General features: G+C 46.8%; 1 protein-coding gene across 5 annotated transcripts in view; it reads left to right on the plus strand.

Moving 5' to 3' along the window:
- cux1b (cut-like homeobox 1b) overlaps window positions 1–15,922 on the plus strand; it is a 57,681-nt gene that overhangs the window by 41,375 nt on the left and 384 nt on the right. For 2 of the 5 annotated variants that reach the window (XM_068585893.1, XM_068585895.1), the window contains exons 15-23: window positions 650–1,456; window positions 2,173–2,256; window positions 2,770–2,871; window positions 2,981–3,531; window positions 3,625–3,766; window positions 4,447–4,737; window positions 4,865–5,053; window positions 6,557–6,821; window positions 7,135–12,953. In XM_068585893.1, coding sequence (XP_068441994.1) covers window positions 650–1,456; window positions 2,173–2,256; window positions 2,770–2,871; window positions 2,981–3,531; window positions 3,625–3,766; window positions 4,447–4,737; window positions 4,865–5,053; window positions 6,557–6,821; window positions 7,135–7,639 — 2,936 coding nt within the window. In that variant the 3' untranslated portion in view covers window positions 7,640–12,953. Of the gene's footprint in view, window positions 1–649; window positions 1,457–2,172; window positions 2,257–2,769; window positions 2,872–2,980; window positions 3,532–3,624; window positions 3,767–4,446; window positions 4,738–4,864; window positions 5,054–6,556; window positions 6,822–7,134; window positions 12,954–13,226; window positions 13,431–14,040; window positions 14,148–14,256; window positions 14,374–14,451; window positions 14,536–15,005; window positions 15,063–15,174; window positions 15,256–15,344; window positions 15,410–15,499 lie in introns of those variants that run through there. The other 3 variants (XM_068585894.1, XM_068585898.1, XM_068585897.1) reach the window with 3 other exon arrangements.

A 15,922-nucleotide genomic window follows, 5' to 3' on the forward strand; every position in this document is an offset into this window, starting at 1 on the left:
TCCATTATGATGGATTCTAGTAGTTGCAAGACTGAGGGAATTTAGTTTATACCTGTTTGTTTTGGTGAATGTATAAATGTAATCAGTCTATCTATTTAGGAAATTAGAGTCAGAGATGGGACAGAGCTGTACAGTCTTTCTGTTTTTTGGTCACATGCATCTGTTTTATGTTCAGCCTTGAACATTGTTTTTCAATTCAATTTTATTGCTCCATTTTTCCTGGATGTATTTTTTTCTGAACTAAAGACTCTGTTACTGCATTCATGATGGATTAATTCAGTGTTTAGGAGCACGTTGCAGTAGCATTGAAGAGGACTCGCATGGTGTATTGCTTTCTAAGGATCTGACCCCGTCCAGTTTGTCCACTGTGTCTGCGGAGAGGGAGGCTGAGCCCTGGGCCGAGCTAAACCTGCCCAAGAGGCACAGTGTCAATTGTTTTTTTGTCCTTTTTTTTCTTCCAGGCTGTGGCTTACAAGAAAGGTTGAAATCACAAATGCATGGGCACTTTGTCTGGGGGGGTTCGCAAAAAAGGAAACAAATTGATAAAGATAACTTTCAACTTTTGTTTTATTTTTTTTTCTCTCTTTTTTTGGAACCCCTTTTTTGTTGACTCCCCCATAATGCATGGTGTGTTTGACCTTTCTTGTAGGGTCAGCCAGGCGAAAAAGGACAGAAGAGTCCACACCGAAGGAGGAGACCATGCCCAGCTCTTCCTCGCCCCCTCCTCCCCCTCCCTCTCTTCCTTCCTCCTCCCAGCTCCCCATGTCTCGCTCTCATACGGACCCCCTCGACACTGCCACCACCACCACCACCACCACCACCAGCGGCGAAACGCACCCTTTCAGCCCTACGGGCATTGGACAGGACTTCTACTCGCCAGTCTTCCCTCTGGTGGGTGGTAAGATGGCTTTGAACTCCCTGATCCAGCGGCAGCTGCTTCAAACCTTCTACTCCAAAGCCTTGCAGGAGTCATCTGGAATCCCCAGTGGGGCTCTGCTGTTCACCCCCTTCACTCCAACCCTTAGCTCCATCCCTACCTCCACTCCTGGCTCTGGGTCAGCTGCCATCCCTCTGGCGGCCAGCAGCCCCCAGCCTCCTCCAGCCAGCCCAGACATGGCTCCGGTTAATGGGAGCAGCACCGCTGGCAGTGCCCCATCCCCATCGCCCAGCCACTCTGACGCCACCACGGGAAGTATTTTGGACGGGGAAGACATGGACACAGCGGAGATCGCTCGCCAGGTGAAAGAGCAGCTGATAAAGCACAACATTGGCCAGCGTGTGTTTGGCCACTATGTGCTGGGGCTGTCCCAGGGTTCAGTCAGTGAGATCCTGGCCAGACCAAAGCCGTGGAACAAGCTAACGATTCGGGGGAAGGAGCCTTTCCACAAGATGAGGCAGTTCCTCGCTGACGAGCAGAACATCCTTGCGCTGCGCAGCATCCAGGGACGGCAAAGAGGTGAGGCCGCGCATCTTTAATGCGTCAATGCGTGCGTGAGGGCGTGTGTGTGCGCGTGTGGGAGTGTGTCTTGCATGTGTACAGCCCTGCACAGAGCCATTGATTAGCTTGTCAATATGGACTAGCTTTTTCTTTCTCTTTCTCAACTCCCACCCTGTGCCACACCTGTGTGTTTTGAGAGAGTTCCTAGTCACGCACTGATCCCAAGAGCCTCTCCTAGCTATTGTGATCAATACAGAAACCTTTCACACATCAATAGTATTGATCGGTGGGAACGAGGAGGAAGGCAGGGGTACTGTTAACTACGGGTAGATTCGATTCGCCTGGGCCTGCTTTTGTTAACGCATCAGGACATTTTTTATTTGAAGATGGTCTCAGTGGTATACCTAAATATAACCACCCTCGTCCAAAGTCTGTGTTAAAACACAAGGCAGCCTGCAGTTAGTATCCCCCTGTTCAATTCTTCCTGTTGAATTATTTATCCTTGACTACTAGTAGTGGTTTAATATTCCTGCTAGAGGTAGAGGTTTAATTCCTTTTGGGGCCACAGATGGTGAAGATCAATGCGTTTATGGTACTATAATGTGCACTGGATGGAAGTATCCACACGTTTCATGTATTTGCAGAGCATTATAGGGCACCACATAGTCTAGCTGTAAAAGACAACAACACACAAGTGCTGTAACATAGTGTGTGGTATATATTGTTTTTAACAGAGGGCTCAGGCCAGCCCCAGCTTAGCAGAGTGTTTCAGGATGTCCCGAAGCGGAGAGCCGTCTCCAATACAGCTTCACACACAGGTCTGTCCCCTCCACAAACAGAGATGTTACGTTCTGTCTGTGTGGCATGTTTCTGTTGGGGTGAACTGTATCTGTGTGTGTGTGCGTGTGTGTGTGCGTGTGTGTGTGTGTGAGTTGGCGTTTATTAACTTGCGGGCAGGCGTAGAGATATATACATGTGCTTTCAAGGTAACCGCACAATTCCAGTGACTTGCGTCAAAGGAGAAGCCAGCATGTGTATTTAGGGATTTTATTGGTAGTTGTTATTCTGTGGGCAGCGTTTACTGTACGAACCCACGTGTGCATGTGTGAGTTCCAAAGGGACCAGAGACATGACGACAATCCCTCCAGTGTAGTTGCCTTGCAGCTCAGTGGGGGGAATGTTGTTCTTTGTGCTGTGCTATGGTGTAATTATTTAGTGTCCTTTATAGGCTTATTTTGTTCTCTTTAGTTTTTCTCTGGAGTCGGTTATCTGTGCTTCTTAATCTGACAAGAATGTTCATCTCCTCCCGTTCCCTCTTCCTCTCCTTCCAGGTAACATTACGGCCCGCGTCCGCACCCCGGAGGCCGGTTCAGACGAGGCCATCAAGTCCATCCTGGAGCAAGCCAAACGAGAGCTGCAGGTGCAGAAAGCTGGTGAGTCGTGGTTTTCTTCTGCTCTTCAGAGGACGATGATACACTGTGGCTGTGAGTGTTTGTCGGTGCGTCTCATGCCGACCTCTTTTTTTCTTCCTTCCCTCAACAGACTTGTCCCACGCTCAACCCACATATCCAGGACTAAAAGGAGGGGGTGGGGGCGGAGGCGGAGGGGGCGGCGGCGGATCAGATGAGGCTATCCGCTCCATTCTAGAGCAAGCACGCAGAGAGATGGAGGCCCAACAGACTGCACTGGAGCCCCTCCTCAAGGCCTCGTCTTCGTCTTCCTCCTTCGCATTACTATCTCAGAGGGACTTCCTGAACTCCTCGCTCACCGCTCCCCTTCCCCCTTACAACCCCCTGGCGCTCTCCCTCAAGAAGCCTCCCAGCTCCCTCCTGTCCTCCCCCTCATCCCCGTCTCCCATCCTGGACTTCAGCTCCAGCGTAAAGAGAGAGGGCCGGGCTTCTTTGGGGATTGACATGTCTGTTGACGGAGTTCACAGGCTGGGTCGGAGCTCCGAGGGGTCGGCCCGCTCTGGGAGTTCTGGAGGAGTGGGTTACTGGAGAGAGCAGTGGTGGAGCAACATGCACACAGACCCTCGCAGGGCCATATCCAGCCAGACTGGAGAGGACAACTACAACCAGGAGGACTCCAAAGAGGTAAGGCGACCGACCGTAAGGACCATTTCCATTACTCTGCTTTCACTCTACAATAGTTGCGCGTCTGAGCCGTTCTCCATCTTTGAATTTCAGGGAATATTGAGTGATAGTCTGTCTCGGCACAAACCGTGGAACAAGTTGAACCAGAGGAACAAAGAGCCATACCTCCGCATGCAGCCGTGGCTCAACGGAGACATGGGGCAAAACACACACATCCAGCAAGCTCAGAACCAAGGTAAACAATATAGTATATGGATTCACACAGCAAGGCTCTTCGGGCCAGAGCATTACTCTGAAAGCCTGATTAGAGCTTGTGGCTAGTTGTTACTGTCAGTCTGTCACTCACACAATCCCCCCCCTCCTCCCTCCCCTCTCTTCCCACCATCCCCCCATCCTCAGTGCGGTGGCAGTGTCAGCCAGCAAGCTGCTGGTTTGTCATGTCATAGACAAGTTAGTGTTGCAGCGCCAGATGGCAGCTCTGTGTGTGTGTGTGTGTGTGTGTGTGTGTGTGTGTGTGTGTGTGTGTGTGTGTGTGTGTGTGTGTGTGTGTGTGTGTGTGTGTGTGTGTGTGTGTGCGGGCATGTGCGTGTCTCTTTCTCTCTGGGGGTGTAAACAGCAGCTAATGTACACTGACAGCTCCTCATGACTGCTCTCTTCCAGCCTGCTGAGCTGCACAGCAGTACTACACAGACAGAGACAGGGAGATGAAGGAATAGGAGGAGGAAGCCAAAAAAGCTTCAAACTGAAAACTTAAGCACCTTTGCTGTTTGTTTAACAGAAATTAAATTAGTTGATGTGGTATGACTGAAGTCCCTCCCGAACGCAGCGGGGAGAGGGGATGGAGCTGTGTTTGAGTCCATGGTAACACGTCTTCTAACCTGTGTGATGTTTCTCTCCCTGTCTGTTCTCCTCAAGCAGAGGGGACTCCCAAGACCTCAGCAAGCTGCAGCCCCGCTCCGGAGTCGCCCCTCAGTTCAGCCGAGGAGTCTGTCAATGGTCTCACGGGGGATCCGCTCGCTCCACAGTCCTCCAGTCTCAAACTGGCGTCGGAGGATCCGTCGGGCGGGGAGTCGCAGCCCGGCACCCCGCTGCCTGTCCCGGGTCATTCGGGTCTCAGCATCCAGGAAATGGTCGCGATGTCTCCTGAGCTCGATACTTACGCCATCACCAAGAAGGTTAAGGAGGTGCTCACTGATAATAACCTCGGTAAGAAACAAAGGGTTTAGTTGGTCTTCCCCTTTCCCGTTCCGTCCTCAATGATGACTTCCTCAGCCTTTCAATCACTCATCATCTCAAATGACCGTTTAGTTCTGCCTCTCTTTCGCCTATCTAGGCCAGCGTCTGTTTGGGGAGACTATCCTGGGTCTGACTCAGGGTTCGGTCTCAGACCTGCTGGCCAGGCCCAAACCCTGGCATAAGCTCAGCCTGAAGGGACGAGAGCCCTTCGTCCGCATGCAGCTCTGGCTCCAGGACCCACACAGTGTGGAGAAGCTCATGGACATGAAACGTCTGGAAAAGAAAGGTGTGTAGTGAGGGCTCAAAGACCAGAAATAAATGCACACTTCTTATTGAGCGGCGGCGTGCCTTTTCAAAAATAATAAACAAAAGCCCCGGACATCCTAAAAAAACATCCACAAAAAACACAAGCAGCAGCAGCCTTTACATCACACATGCACACACAATCTCCTTTGTGCAGGACAGCAGAGCATGTTGTGCAGATCACAGTCATATTGGTGTGATGTCAGTACCAATCAGGACTGCAGACATCACATACTGTATTAGATGTGACAGCTAGGGGACTGCCGGGGGCCTGCTTACTCACAGTCATCAGCACTCCTCTTCATCATCATCCTCCTCCTCCTCATCATCATAATAATTACCAGTGTCTATAAGCTTGTATTTTTTATCATTTCTTAGCCCATAGCTCACGTTATCCCTCATTCATTCTTCCTGGCCTTCTGTTTGCATAATGCGTATGAGAGCAAAGCCAAGAGGCCTTGCCTCCTCGCTGACCCCCCACTGCCCATGAGAAGACCTCTCTATGGGCATGGTAAGGCATTTTTTAACCTCTCAGCTGGCACAAGCATGCAGGATCAGTGAACCCTCATGATATCTCAAACTAGGCACAAGGACAACAAGGCGCACCATACAGCACAGTTTGGGGTTTGGACGCATTGGGGTTACTCTCCATTCAACTTTGTTTGATTATTGACCCCAAAGTAATGCATCTAAATAGCAATGGTGAGGAGTCCTGGCCGACAGCAGAGCCCAGAGGAAAGACATGGACCTAGTCTAGAGTCCATAGTTGACCTCTCACCCTTGCGGTTCAAGCCTGCAAGGCAGCTCACAACTTTCAGAGTGGTCTAACCTTGCTCTGAGTGGTTTTTGCCTGCAACACTAATATATCTGGCAGTGTGTATTGGGGTTGAGGAAAATGTCAACCTCATGCAAAGCTGCCACGAGCTGTTCATTTTCAGCTGCTGGTGCCCCGAGTAAATGGTGCTGCTAGTTTGCTTTAAAATGGAAGAGATGTTTTCATTGTTATAGTTCCTCTGAAGGACAATAGCACCACCTAGTGACCGTTGAAGAGGATGGCAGCGTTGTCTCTTAGAACAGTGTCTGACGCACAAAATGCACCAGGAAATAACTCAGGAAGTGGACAGAGTATCCACTCCGACCGACTGAGCTTCTGACCAAGTTACAGCCTGCTTAGCTCCAAAGGGAAGTTTTAATAAATAATCTTTACTTAGAAAATTGATTTAACAATGAATTGATAATTAAATTGGCACTTTTTTAAATTTATATTGACTAATAGAGTAGTCAAATAATTAACTAATAACAACTAATGAATCTCTAGTTAATCCAACTGATCCATAATAAATATTTCACATGTAAATTGGTTGTCAGGTTCTCATTTACAAAGACATGTTGATATTAATATTCCCCATATTTATTCATCCTCTTGTTTATTTTCAATGCATTTTCTGATTTACAAATGTCCCTTCTTGTTTGTGTCTCTGTTCAGCTTACATGAAGAGGCGGCTGAGCTCCTTAAGCGACAACCATTCAGTGGACGTGGGTTTAGTGGGGCCCGACTACCTACAGGGCTCCCAGAGCCCGGGACACCAGCACCTGAAGAAGGCCAGAGTGGTGTTGGGCCCAGAGGAGAAGGAGGCCCTGAAACGGGCCTACCAGCAGAAGCCCTATCCATCGCCCAAAACCATTGAGGAGCTGGCCTCCCAGCTCAACCTGAAGACCAGTACAGTCATTAACTGGTTCCATAATTACAGGTCAGCATGTGGAAAGGAGCCTTTTAAGGGTTGCCAAGCTGTTCTTCAACGGGGCTTTTGCATCATTTCTGTTGCTTGTAATTGTGTTTGTTTTATTGAATATATAGTTTTTCACTTCTTATTGCTGTCTGTGTAGAAGGGAATTTTCTAGAAAGGATTTTGCATTTGACTGTGTGTATTTGTATCGTAGATGGTTTTGTGTTGTTGAATACATGAGCTTTCATACAATATTTTGAGGATCAGTCCAACGTGACACGTATTGCGTCTGACACGTCTTAATTCCAGGATGTCTGATCTCGTGTGTTTCCACCAGGTCACGCATCCGGCGAGAGCTCTTCATAGAGGAGATCCAGGCGGCTGGAGGGTTGGGCCCTGGCAGCGAGGGCGGCTCCCCGTCCCTTCGCGGGTCCAAATCAGGAGAGGGGGACAGCTGCGACGGGACAGAGTCTGAAGGCACAGTGGAGACGCGCCAGGGACTGGGCATGGGTCTGGAGGACCACAGAGGAGCATGCAAAGACGACATGGAGGTGGAGTCTGAGGCAGGGGGCTCTAATAACTCCCCTGACCAGTTTGACTGCACCACCTCAGGCTTTGCCGGGCCGGGCTCCAGCTGTGGACAGGGTGGACTGGGGCTCTTCAGCCTCACGGAGGCGTCCTCCAGTGGCTCTGCCTCTAGTACTCACATCCCGGCCTCTGGCCCTGCCAGAAACCCCAGGGACAACAATCTGCGCAAGAAGAAAGCAGCCAATCTCAATAACATCATCCACAGGCTGGAGAAGGCTGCCAGCAAAGAGGATCCCTCAGAGTGGGAGTTCTAGTTCCCCCTGACCATCCTTCATCCCTCTTGTCTCATAACCTCACGACCTCTAACCTTGGACCCCTCCTGCTCTGTTCCAGTTGGAGAGTGGACACAGCCAAAGTCAAGCTCAGCAGCCATTTTTATTACATAGAAGCTTTCTGAAAAGAGGAAAGAAACAAAGAGTGGTTGGCAAAACCCTTAAAAAGAAGATTTACTGAAATCCTAGAAGAACAAAATAAGAGAACGTACGTGTCTCTGTGTTTTTTTTAAACTGAGTTTTGTTTTTGTACTGAGAAAAGCACTTAGCCGTCCTGCTGGCCTCCGGCCCTGCTGTACCTCCCCTATCACCAGCCACTGGTGCACCAGACTGGTTAGTCCTGAGCTGGGGTCTGACCCACAGCTGGGGGTGAAACCTGGACTCAGTAACACAGGCAAGGCCTGACACAGCAGCTGTCACAGTGAGAGACACTGATAGGTTATAGATAGAGACAGGAACTCTCTTACAAGAACTCTCACTTTCTTAAAGGAGATTTTTTCCGCTCTTCTTCTCACCTCCCAAGTGTCCACAAACCTCCCCTCACTCAGTGAGACGCCTCATTTTTCACACTGTAGAGTGACTGTTACAAACCCTTTGCCTTTTTCACTCACTGCGTGTGTGTGTGTGTGCGTTTGTGTGTATGTTAGGGGTTGTGTCAGTGTGCACCTGTTTGTTTGTTTGTTTGTGTGTGTGTGTGTGTACACACCTAAAAATGATGTGTGTGTGTGTGTGTGTGTGTATATATATATGTGTGTGTGTGTTCTCTTCTCAATGGCAGCATGTTTTCTTTTTAATCTCACTCCTACACTCTTAAGAGGGTAGTGGAGGCCTGTCGGCTGAGCTGCCATGGTTACTGATGTAAGAGAGATGAACTTTGACCTGTTGTGTCCCATATCCTGTCCTGCTGACAGCCATGTGATGGCCAGAAGGATTTCTAATTCCTCACCAACACACGCACTCATCTGAAGAGGAAGGATGGAAGGAACCCTTCTTTAAAGGATGAAGGATGATCTCTTCATTTTAATATTGCAATTTGGTTGCCAATAAGAGATTGCACAGTCTATTGACTCTAAAGAGTACAAAATAGGGAATTTTAAGGAAACATTTTTGATTAGTACAAAAAGAAGAACAGAAAATAAGAGAATCAAATGTTACTGTTTTGGAAGAAAAAAACCACACAAAAAAACCCAAGTTGAAATGGAATAATGTTGCGTTGTTGAAATACGATACGATGAATTCACGTAGTACTGTAGCCGTCTGACACGATGATGCGACACATGTTGTAGTTTGTGTCACAGCTTTCACCCAGCACTGGACCTGCTGGGGTGGGGGTTGCACCACGGACACACTCTCTATTCACAGACTCACGTTTTATAGGCCAAATCAGGAAGAGTGTGTGTGTCTTGTGTATGTCTTGTGTGTGTGTGTGTGTGTGTGTGTGTGTGTGTGTGTGTGTGTGTGTGTGTGTGTGTGTGTGTGTGTGTGTGTGTGTTTGTGTGTGTGTGTGTGTGTGTGTGTGTGTGTGTGTGTGTGTGTTTGCCTGCATGTAAGTCAGGGTCGAGGTCAATTCACTCAGAATAAAATTTACAAAGTAGATTATCAATAATGAACTTCTTGACTGAAAAAGAAAGAAGGTTTTTGTAGTGGATGAACTGCAGCGTAGAGTACCACATGTGTGTACTTTGTGTTGATCGCTGTCGAAGTGAATTCTCCCCAACCCTGGTGTGAGTCCTCACCGCTCCTCCAGTCTTTCCTGTGTATCCAGGGATGTTTTGCATTGATTCTACTGTACACACTACAAATTATAAGGCATATCACCTCCTCCCTGTCCCACACAAGCCCTCAGTGCCTGTCAGCCTACTGCCTCCCCTTTGTGTGTGTGTGTGTGTGTGTGTGTGTGCGCGTTTGCATGGGTGCATGTACACACATGCGTGTCAATACATGCGTGTGCACTCGTGCGTGTGATTGAGGAGTGTTCAGTGTTTCCAATGAGTGGGGTCATATTTCGTATCTACTTGCACACACTACTAGTGCACAACTGACACCCTTCTTTAAGCTGTTTGACGCGTTACCATTACATTAATCTCTCACAAAGTAGTGTAATACTATGATTTACTGTAGCTTGGTTTTATTGCTATTTCGCATTATAGTTTGGTTTTTATTCTGCTTATTTATAGGTGCTGTATTTTTTCATTTAATGTCTTATCATTTGAGTTGTCTATTTTTTAAGGGATTATACTGTTCCTGAGGGCAAGTAACATTTTTATTAGACGTATAGACTGCCGGCAGTATTGGTTAATATTTACAAAGATGTACTAGTTCTCATTTGTTTGTATATTCATGAATCCTAAAGTTTAGTGTCATTTCAATAGCTTTGAAAAAAAAATGTGTTTGCTACAGTTCTTGCTCCCATAAGCATTAAGCTTTTATCACAACAGTTATGCTCTTAAATTGCTAGCTAGAGAATCAAAGTACATATCAAGATCAGCGAACATATGTTAGCATATCTCTTTTCCTGTTTTCTATCCTCCGATGATGTTTCTTGGGCTGTTCCCTGGGCCAACACTACCGCTCGGCGTGCAGCTTTCTGTAGACGGAGGTCGCCGCTCAGTCATCACGTTAACTCCATTTACACTTTGTCAAATAGGTCAAATGCAATTACCTAAACTTGAAAACACAAGTTAACTTGTAAGAGGTCATATCTGCCAAATTGAGATTAGAGAAGTGTACCAGATAGCAGGGGTGCTACGTCAGATTGAACAGATAATAGCCAGCCTATGATTATGCAGAATATATATTGCAGTCCGTAACAAAGCACTTATTGGGATTTTTTTCTGAGGACTTACCTGGGAGAGCGTCTGTAAACACTACAGCAGAGTACGATCCCGGGATCCTGGGAAATGTATGCCTTTTTTAAAAAAGTGGTTTTGAACCAAGCACAGACTCTCTTCTGCATCCGAACACTAAAGGTAAAACACAATGTTTCCTACATTATGAACGGTATTCTCCTGCAGTGGCCCCACATTTCAAACCTGACTGAAGGGCCGTTGTCCTGAACAGGTGTAGATATTATGAGCAAACACCTGTACTGGTTTCTATCCAGAACCTCCTCAGTCCATCCTTAAGCCTCCCCTTTCTTTGAACCTACTTCCAGATATAGTCTGCGCCTGTCAAAAGATACCGATGACCTCATTGTCCTGCATTCAGATGCATTATTTAAAATTGGATTTTCTGGTGTAAAATTCCTCACACATTGGCGCTTCCTGTGGACGGCTGATGTGAAACATCCGTCTTCTGCAGATTACTGGAGGCTCGTTGCTTTGTGTTGGACTGCTTGGACTGGACAACCACAGTGTGTTTTAATGGTGATGAACAGCTACTGTAAAGAATATAAGCACTTAACCCATTGGCCACGTTATAGCCACATCCATCACCTCACCATAACCATGTGAGATCATCAGAGTTGTGCCTTTAACTGCCAAGCAGGGCACCAAACTAGTGATGTCATTAGACGTAGACTATCTCACCAGGTCTGTTCATGATATATCTCGCATCTCGACCCCGACGTGTTTCTCACACATTTCATATCGGTACTTTAAAGTGGACTTTCCTCTCTGGCTATGTGTGATTCCTGGAGTGCAGTGAAAGAGGAGGAGGAGAAAATGAGCTTGTGTATTCTAATGACTGACCTGCAGACACGTTTCGGTCCGGGTCCGATTTCAGACCGTTGTTTTCCCACAATGCATTTCTTACGTTGTACATAACCTTATCTAGCAGCGAGGGGCCAGAGCATTGAATGAAGGAGGAAGCATGCAGAAACAGCGTACACTGTAATAACACTGAATTTATTCATAGGGCATTTTGTATTTTTCTGTTTGTGTCAGGTTTGCTGTGACATTAATAATGGCACTACAGGTATTGATAATGACGTGTGCCAATTCTAATGGTTATTTGGAAAAGAGACATGTAAATACAGTCGATCAAGTAGCTATGGATTCACTATTGTCACGGGATGCTTTTGTTTGAAGGCAGGAGGAGAGAAGGGACGATTCAGGACTTTTCCATGATCCACAGATATTTTTCTACAAATTTAAATCAGATGATTCTATACACTGTTGAATAACATTGTAAAGGTGTAACAGATGCTGTATATCATATCATGTTTTCTGAAGTCGTAAAGCTTTACTGTATGATCTGTTGAAGTAGTGGTTATTCATTTGACATGTTCGTTGTAATGGAAGCCTGAACAGCAGCACTGGTCACCATATTCAGGAAAAAAAAGAAAGAAAGAAAGAAAAACCTCAGATGTTTTTTGTAATACTTTTAGAATATATCTTATGAAGTGGGTTTTGTAAGGAAACACTTTCTGAATCAGTGGTGCTGTATGCATAGCACACTCAGTAACACATCCACACATGAAGCAGCACACTCATCCTTTAACCTCCACTGTACTCGCGTGCTCGTGTTTTTCTTTTCACGCTCCCCTCACATCGGCTCCGGATAAGTTTTAAGTCTTAAACCATTTCCTCTTATTTCTTTAGTATTTCATGCTTAACTCTACAATTAATTTAATGTCCAGATCAACTCTGGAGCGGCAAACATTTCAGTGAATGCTCACAAGATTTAAAAGAGGAAGCAAAAAGCCAAATAGTGAAGTAGTTCTCCGCCTGTGTGGAAAGGTTGCTGACAGTTTTCTGAATGTTGCTTCCTTGTGTCGTCGCTTCAGTTCACCCATAAAGAGCTTAAACCACAGTTTAGTCTGACAACCAAATGACCCGGAGACCTTCTGGAGAGCTTTAAGATGCTTGTTGAGGCTTTAGCCAGTTCACACTTGTTTTTAGATGATTTCTTTTTCCAACCTTGTCATCAACAATGTGGAAGTAATAATTTTCACGACTTCTCCCACTGCCTATTTTGTGAGTGTGTGTGTGTGTGCGCGTACATGTGTGTTGTAGTACAAAAGGCTGCATGACTGTAAAGGGATGGTTAAGATGTTTTTTGAAAGTTGTTTCCCTCGCACTTCTGTCACTCCTGAGATGCTTTATTCTCCTTTTGGGGTCTCCCTCCCTTTCGTTTTTCCTCATGTATCATTGTTTCTTTATCTTTCTATTTACTAAACGTATCATGTTGTTTGTTCTCAGCACTGTAAAACAGTCCCTTCTACAACATTGAAAAGCAATATCACTGTATGAAACGTTCACAATGTATTTGTTATGATTGACATTTGATTCATCATCATTATTATTCACATGCACCCTAGGTGTGATAATTGAAGTAAATCTCTTTTATACAAATACTAAGAGTGTGCTGTGGTAGTTTTTTGTTTTGCTTTTCTTTTGGTTGATGGAGATGTTCCTTGTTTGAACACATGGTGGTAAAATAAGTATTCTCAGAGAAAGATCTGTTAGGAAGCCAGGGAAGGAGTGTAGTAGTGACCTTAAAGGGTTCATGTGGGGATGGCGGACTGCTTCTGCCATTCACTCTCCACAGGTGAGTTGTTTTACAGACTATAAATACAACCCGCAGACCCACCTGGACGCACGGTAACGTTCCTCTCTGCGCTCAACAGGCCGCCATGCAGAGCTGCAGGTGCAGTACGCCGCCGCCGTGCAGACCGCTGCGGAGCAGAAAGAGCTCATCCTGAAGCTGGAACACGACCTGAGCACCGTTCAGGCCATGTCCTCCCTGCAGCGCCCCGACGCCGACGGCTCCGAGGTCAGCAACATGGAGAACATCCCGGAGCCCATCAAGGAGGCCTCCGCCATGTTCACTGGTACGTCCCCTCGACCGGCTCCTTGTTCACAGAACATGGGAGCAGTGTTTTCTTTTGACGAAGAAGAAGTGCAACAACGCCTCCACAAAGTGTCTTGAAGTTATGTGCACAATGAAATATAAAGTGTCCAGAAGGTGAAGATACAAACAGCTCTGCATTAATCAGAAGATCCTTAAAGCCTCGGGATGAGCAAGTTTAAGCTCGAGATGAAACCTTTTCAGCTCGTGTTCAGCTCGTCTAGTGATGGATGGCGTCTCCTGAAAGAGAAGTGAAACTTCCTCATTCAAGGCGAGAGCATGTGGACGTGAACCTGCAGAGCTGAGGTGCTGCAAGGTGTTGTCCGTTTGATACCTGCAAACTAGCGTTCATTAGAGAAAGTTTAAGAGTTTCTTTCCTTTCATTCAAGAAGACACTCAAGAAGTCCAGTTTTGAAGCGTTCACTAGAATTTGACGGACTCGGCCTGTCTGCAAATAAAAGAGATATCCGCATCCAATCGAACCACAAACAGTTCAAATGATCCTAAAACGTATCTACATGTGCACGATAACAGAGGAAGTGGATTATGGCATTGAATTGTATTTTTGTAATGTGTGTAACCTCCATGTTCAGGCTTGGGCCTCAACCCAGAGCTTCCTCAGGGCCAGATGGACTCTCTGCTCTCCATCATCTCCAGCCAGAGGGAGAGGTTTCGCTCCCGCAATCAGGAGCTGGAAGCTGTGAGTCACGATCACACATACACACACACACGCACACACGCGCACACTGTATTCCTGTGTTTTCTAGGAGAACCACTCCATCAGCTGTTTGTCTACTGTGTCCCTGCAGGAGAGTCGCTCCGTGCAGCAGACCATGCAGGCGCTGCAGAGCGAGCTGGACAGCCTGAGAGCCGACAACATCAAACTCTACGAGAAGATCAAATTCCTGCAGAGCTACCCTGGCAGAGTGCGTGTGTGCATGAATGAATGGCTGAATGAATGAATGTGACGTTGTTGTTTCTTACGTCTTGTTAATGTGCTGCAGGCTGGCGGCAGTGACGACACGGTGATGCGCTACTCCTCCCAGTACGAAGAGCGACTGGACCCGTTCGCTTCCTTCAGCAAGAGGGTAAAAACTCTTCTCACGAGCTCTCTGAAAGCTCTCGACATCTCTCGCTCCGTCGTTGTTTTTTGCTGTACGAGTTTCCTCCTCTGATATTTGACAACCGCTGCAGTAGAGCTTCCTTTGGTGCCGTTCCCGCAGAACCAAAGGTTAAGCTGTTATTTGTAGATGTTGTGCCGACGTTGTGAATTGATGATGATGATGATGGGATGGAAGCAACACGTCTGTCTGGCTGTTGTGGGCTTCGTTAAAGGTCACTCCAGGGAATGTAGGCGCTGAAGGCAGCTTGAAACGGATGACCTATTCTGTGAAAGAAATTACACCTCCTTACTCAAAACATTTCCCTGAAGCAAATGCCCCGCACACCCCAGACTGTACACACATCTGGAATTATAATTCATAACTTTGATATTACTTGTGTGAGACGGCGGCCCTTCATTTACGTGGAGTCACACTTTGTTTCTCTGTGTTTGCAGGAGCGTCAGCGCCGATACCTGAGCTTAAGCCCCTGGGATAAAGCAACGCTGAGCCTCGTGAGCACACACACACACAGACACACGCACACACACACACACACACACACACCCCGTGTGTATGATGCTGTGTGTTCTATATCTTGACTAGTGCACTGTTTGTGTGTCTCAGGGTCGTGTGATTCTCTCCAACAAGATGGCCAGGACGGTGGCGTTCTTCTACACCTTGTTCCTGCACTGCTTGGTCTTCCTGGTGAGCTTCCTTTCATCCTGATGCCGTCTGGTGACGCAACGTTAACGGCTGCGGTGTTTCTAATCTGTCGGTTGTTTCCTTGTTTTCAGGTGCTGTACAAGACCGCCTGGAGCGAGAGCATCGGCAGAGATTGCTCTGCCTTCTGTGCTAAAAAGTGAGTCGGACATTTCTGACATCACATCGCGTACGAACGGTTCTTTTGATGACATTAGCGGGTAGCTGATTGTTTCTCTCTCACTTCCAGGTACTCTGACCACCTCCACCGGTTCCATGAGAGCGACCAAAACCTTTAAGCTGGTTCAACGTTCAGCGTCACGAAGGTTTCCCTCTTCACGCTCACTGTGCTGCTTATGGCGCTTTAGCTTTGTTTCTGTAGTAATACAAACGTCCACCAGGGGGCGGTGCAGGGCTGTGAACTGTAAATCAAAAGGTTGACGGGTTCAAAGACTTCTTCTTTCTTTCATTTTCAGATTTTTGATCTTTAACAAGTTGCTATTAATATATAATTCAAGCAAAATCTTCTTATACTTAGTAAAGATAATACCGAGAGACAATTATGCATCATTGTGTTATGAATCTGTTCCCACGTAGAGGTTAAATAAGTTTAATGTTCATCTCGTATCAAAGGGACCACAACGTCCGGGTTGTTTTGTGTGTTTTTTTCCAG

Source organism: Clinocottus analis, unplaced genomic scaffold (assembly GCF_023055335.1).
Source record: "Clinocottus analis isolate CAN_PGR_092001 unplaced genomic scaffold, fCliAna1.0.p SCAF_2, whole genome shotgun sequence".
Lineage (NCBI taxonomy): Eukaryota > Metazoa > Chordata > Actinopteri > Perciformes > Cottidae > Clinocottus > Clinocottus analis.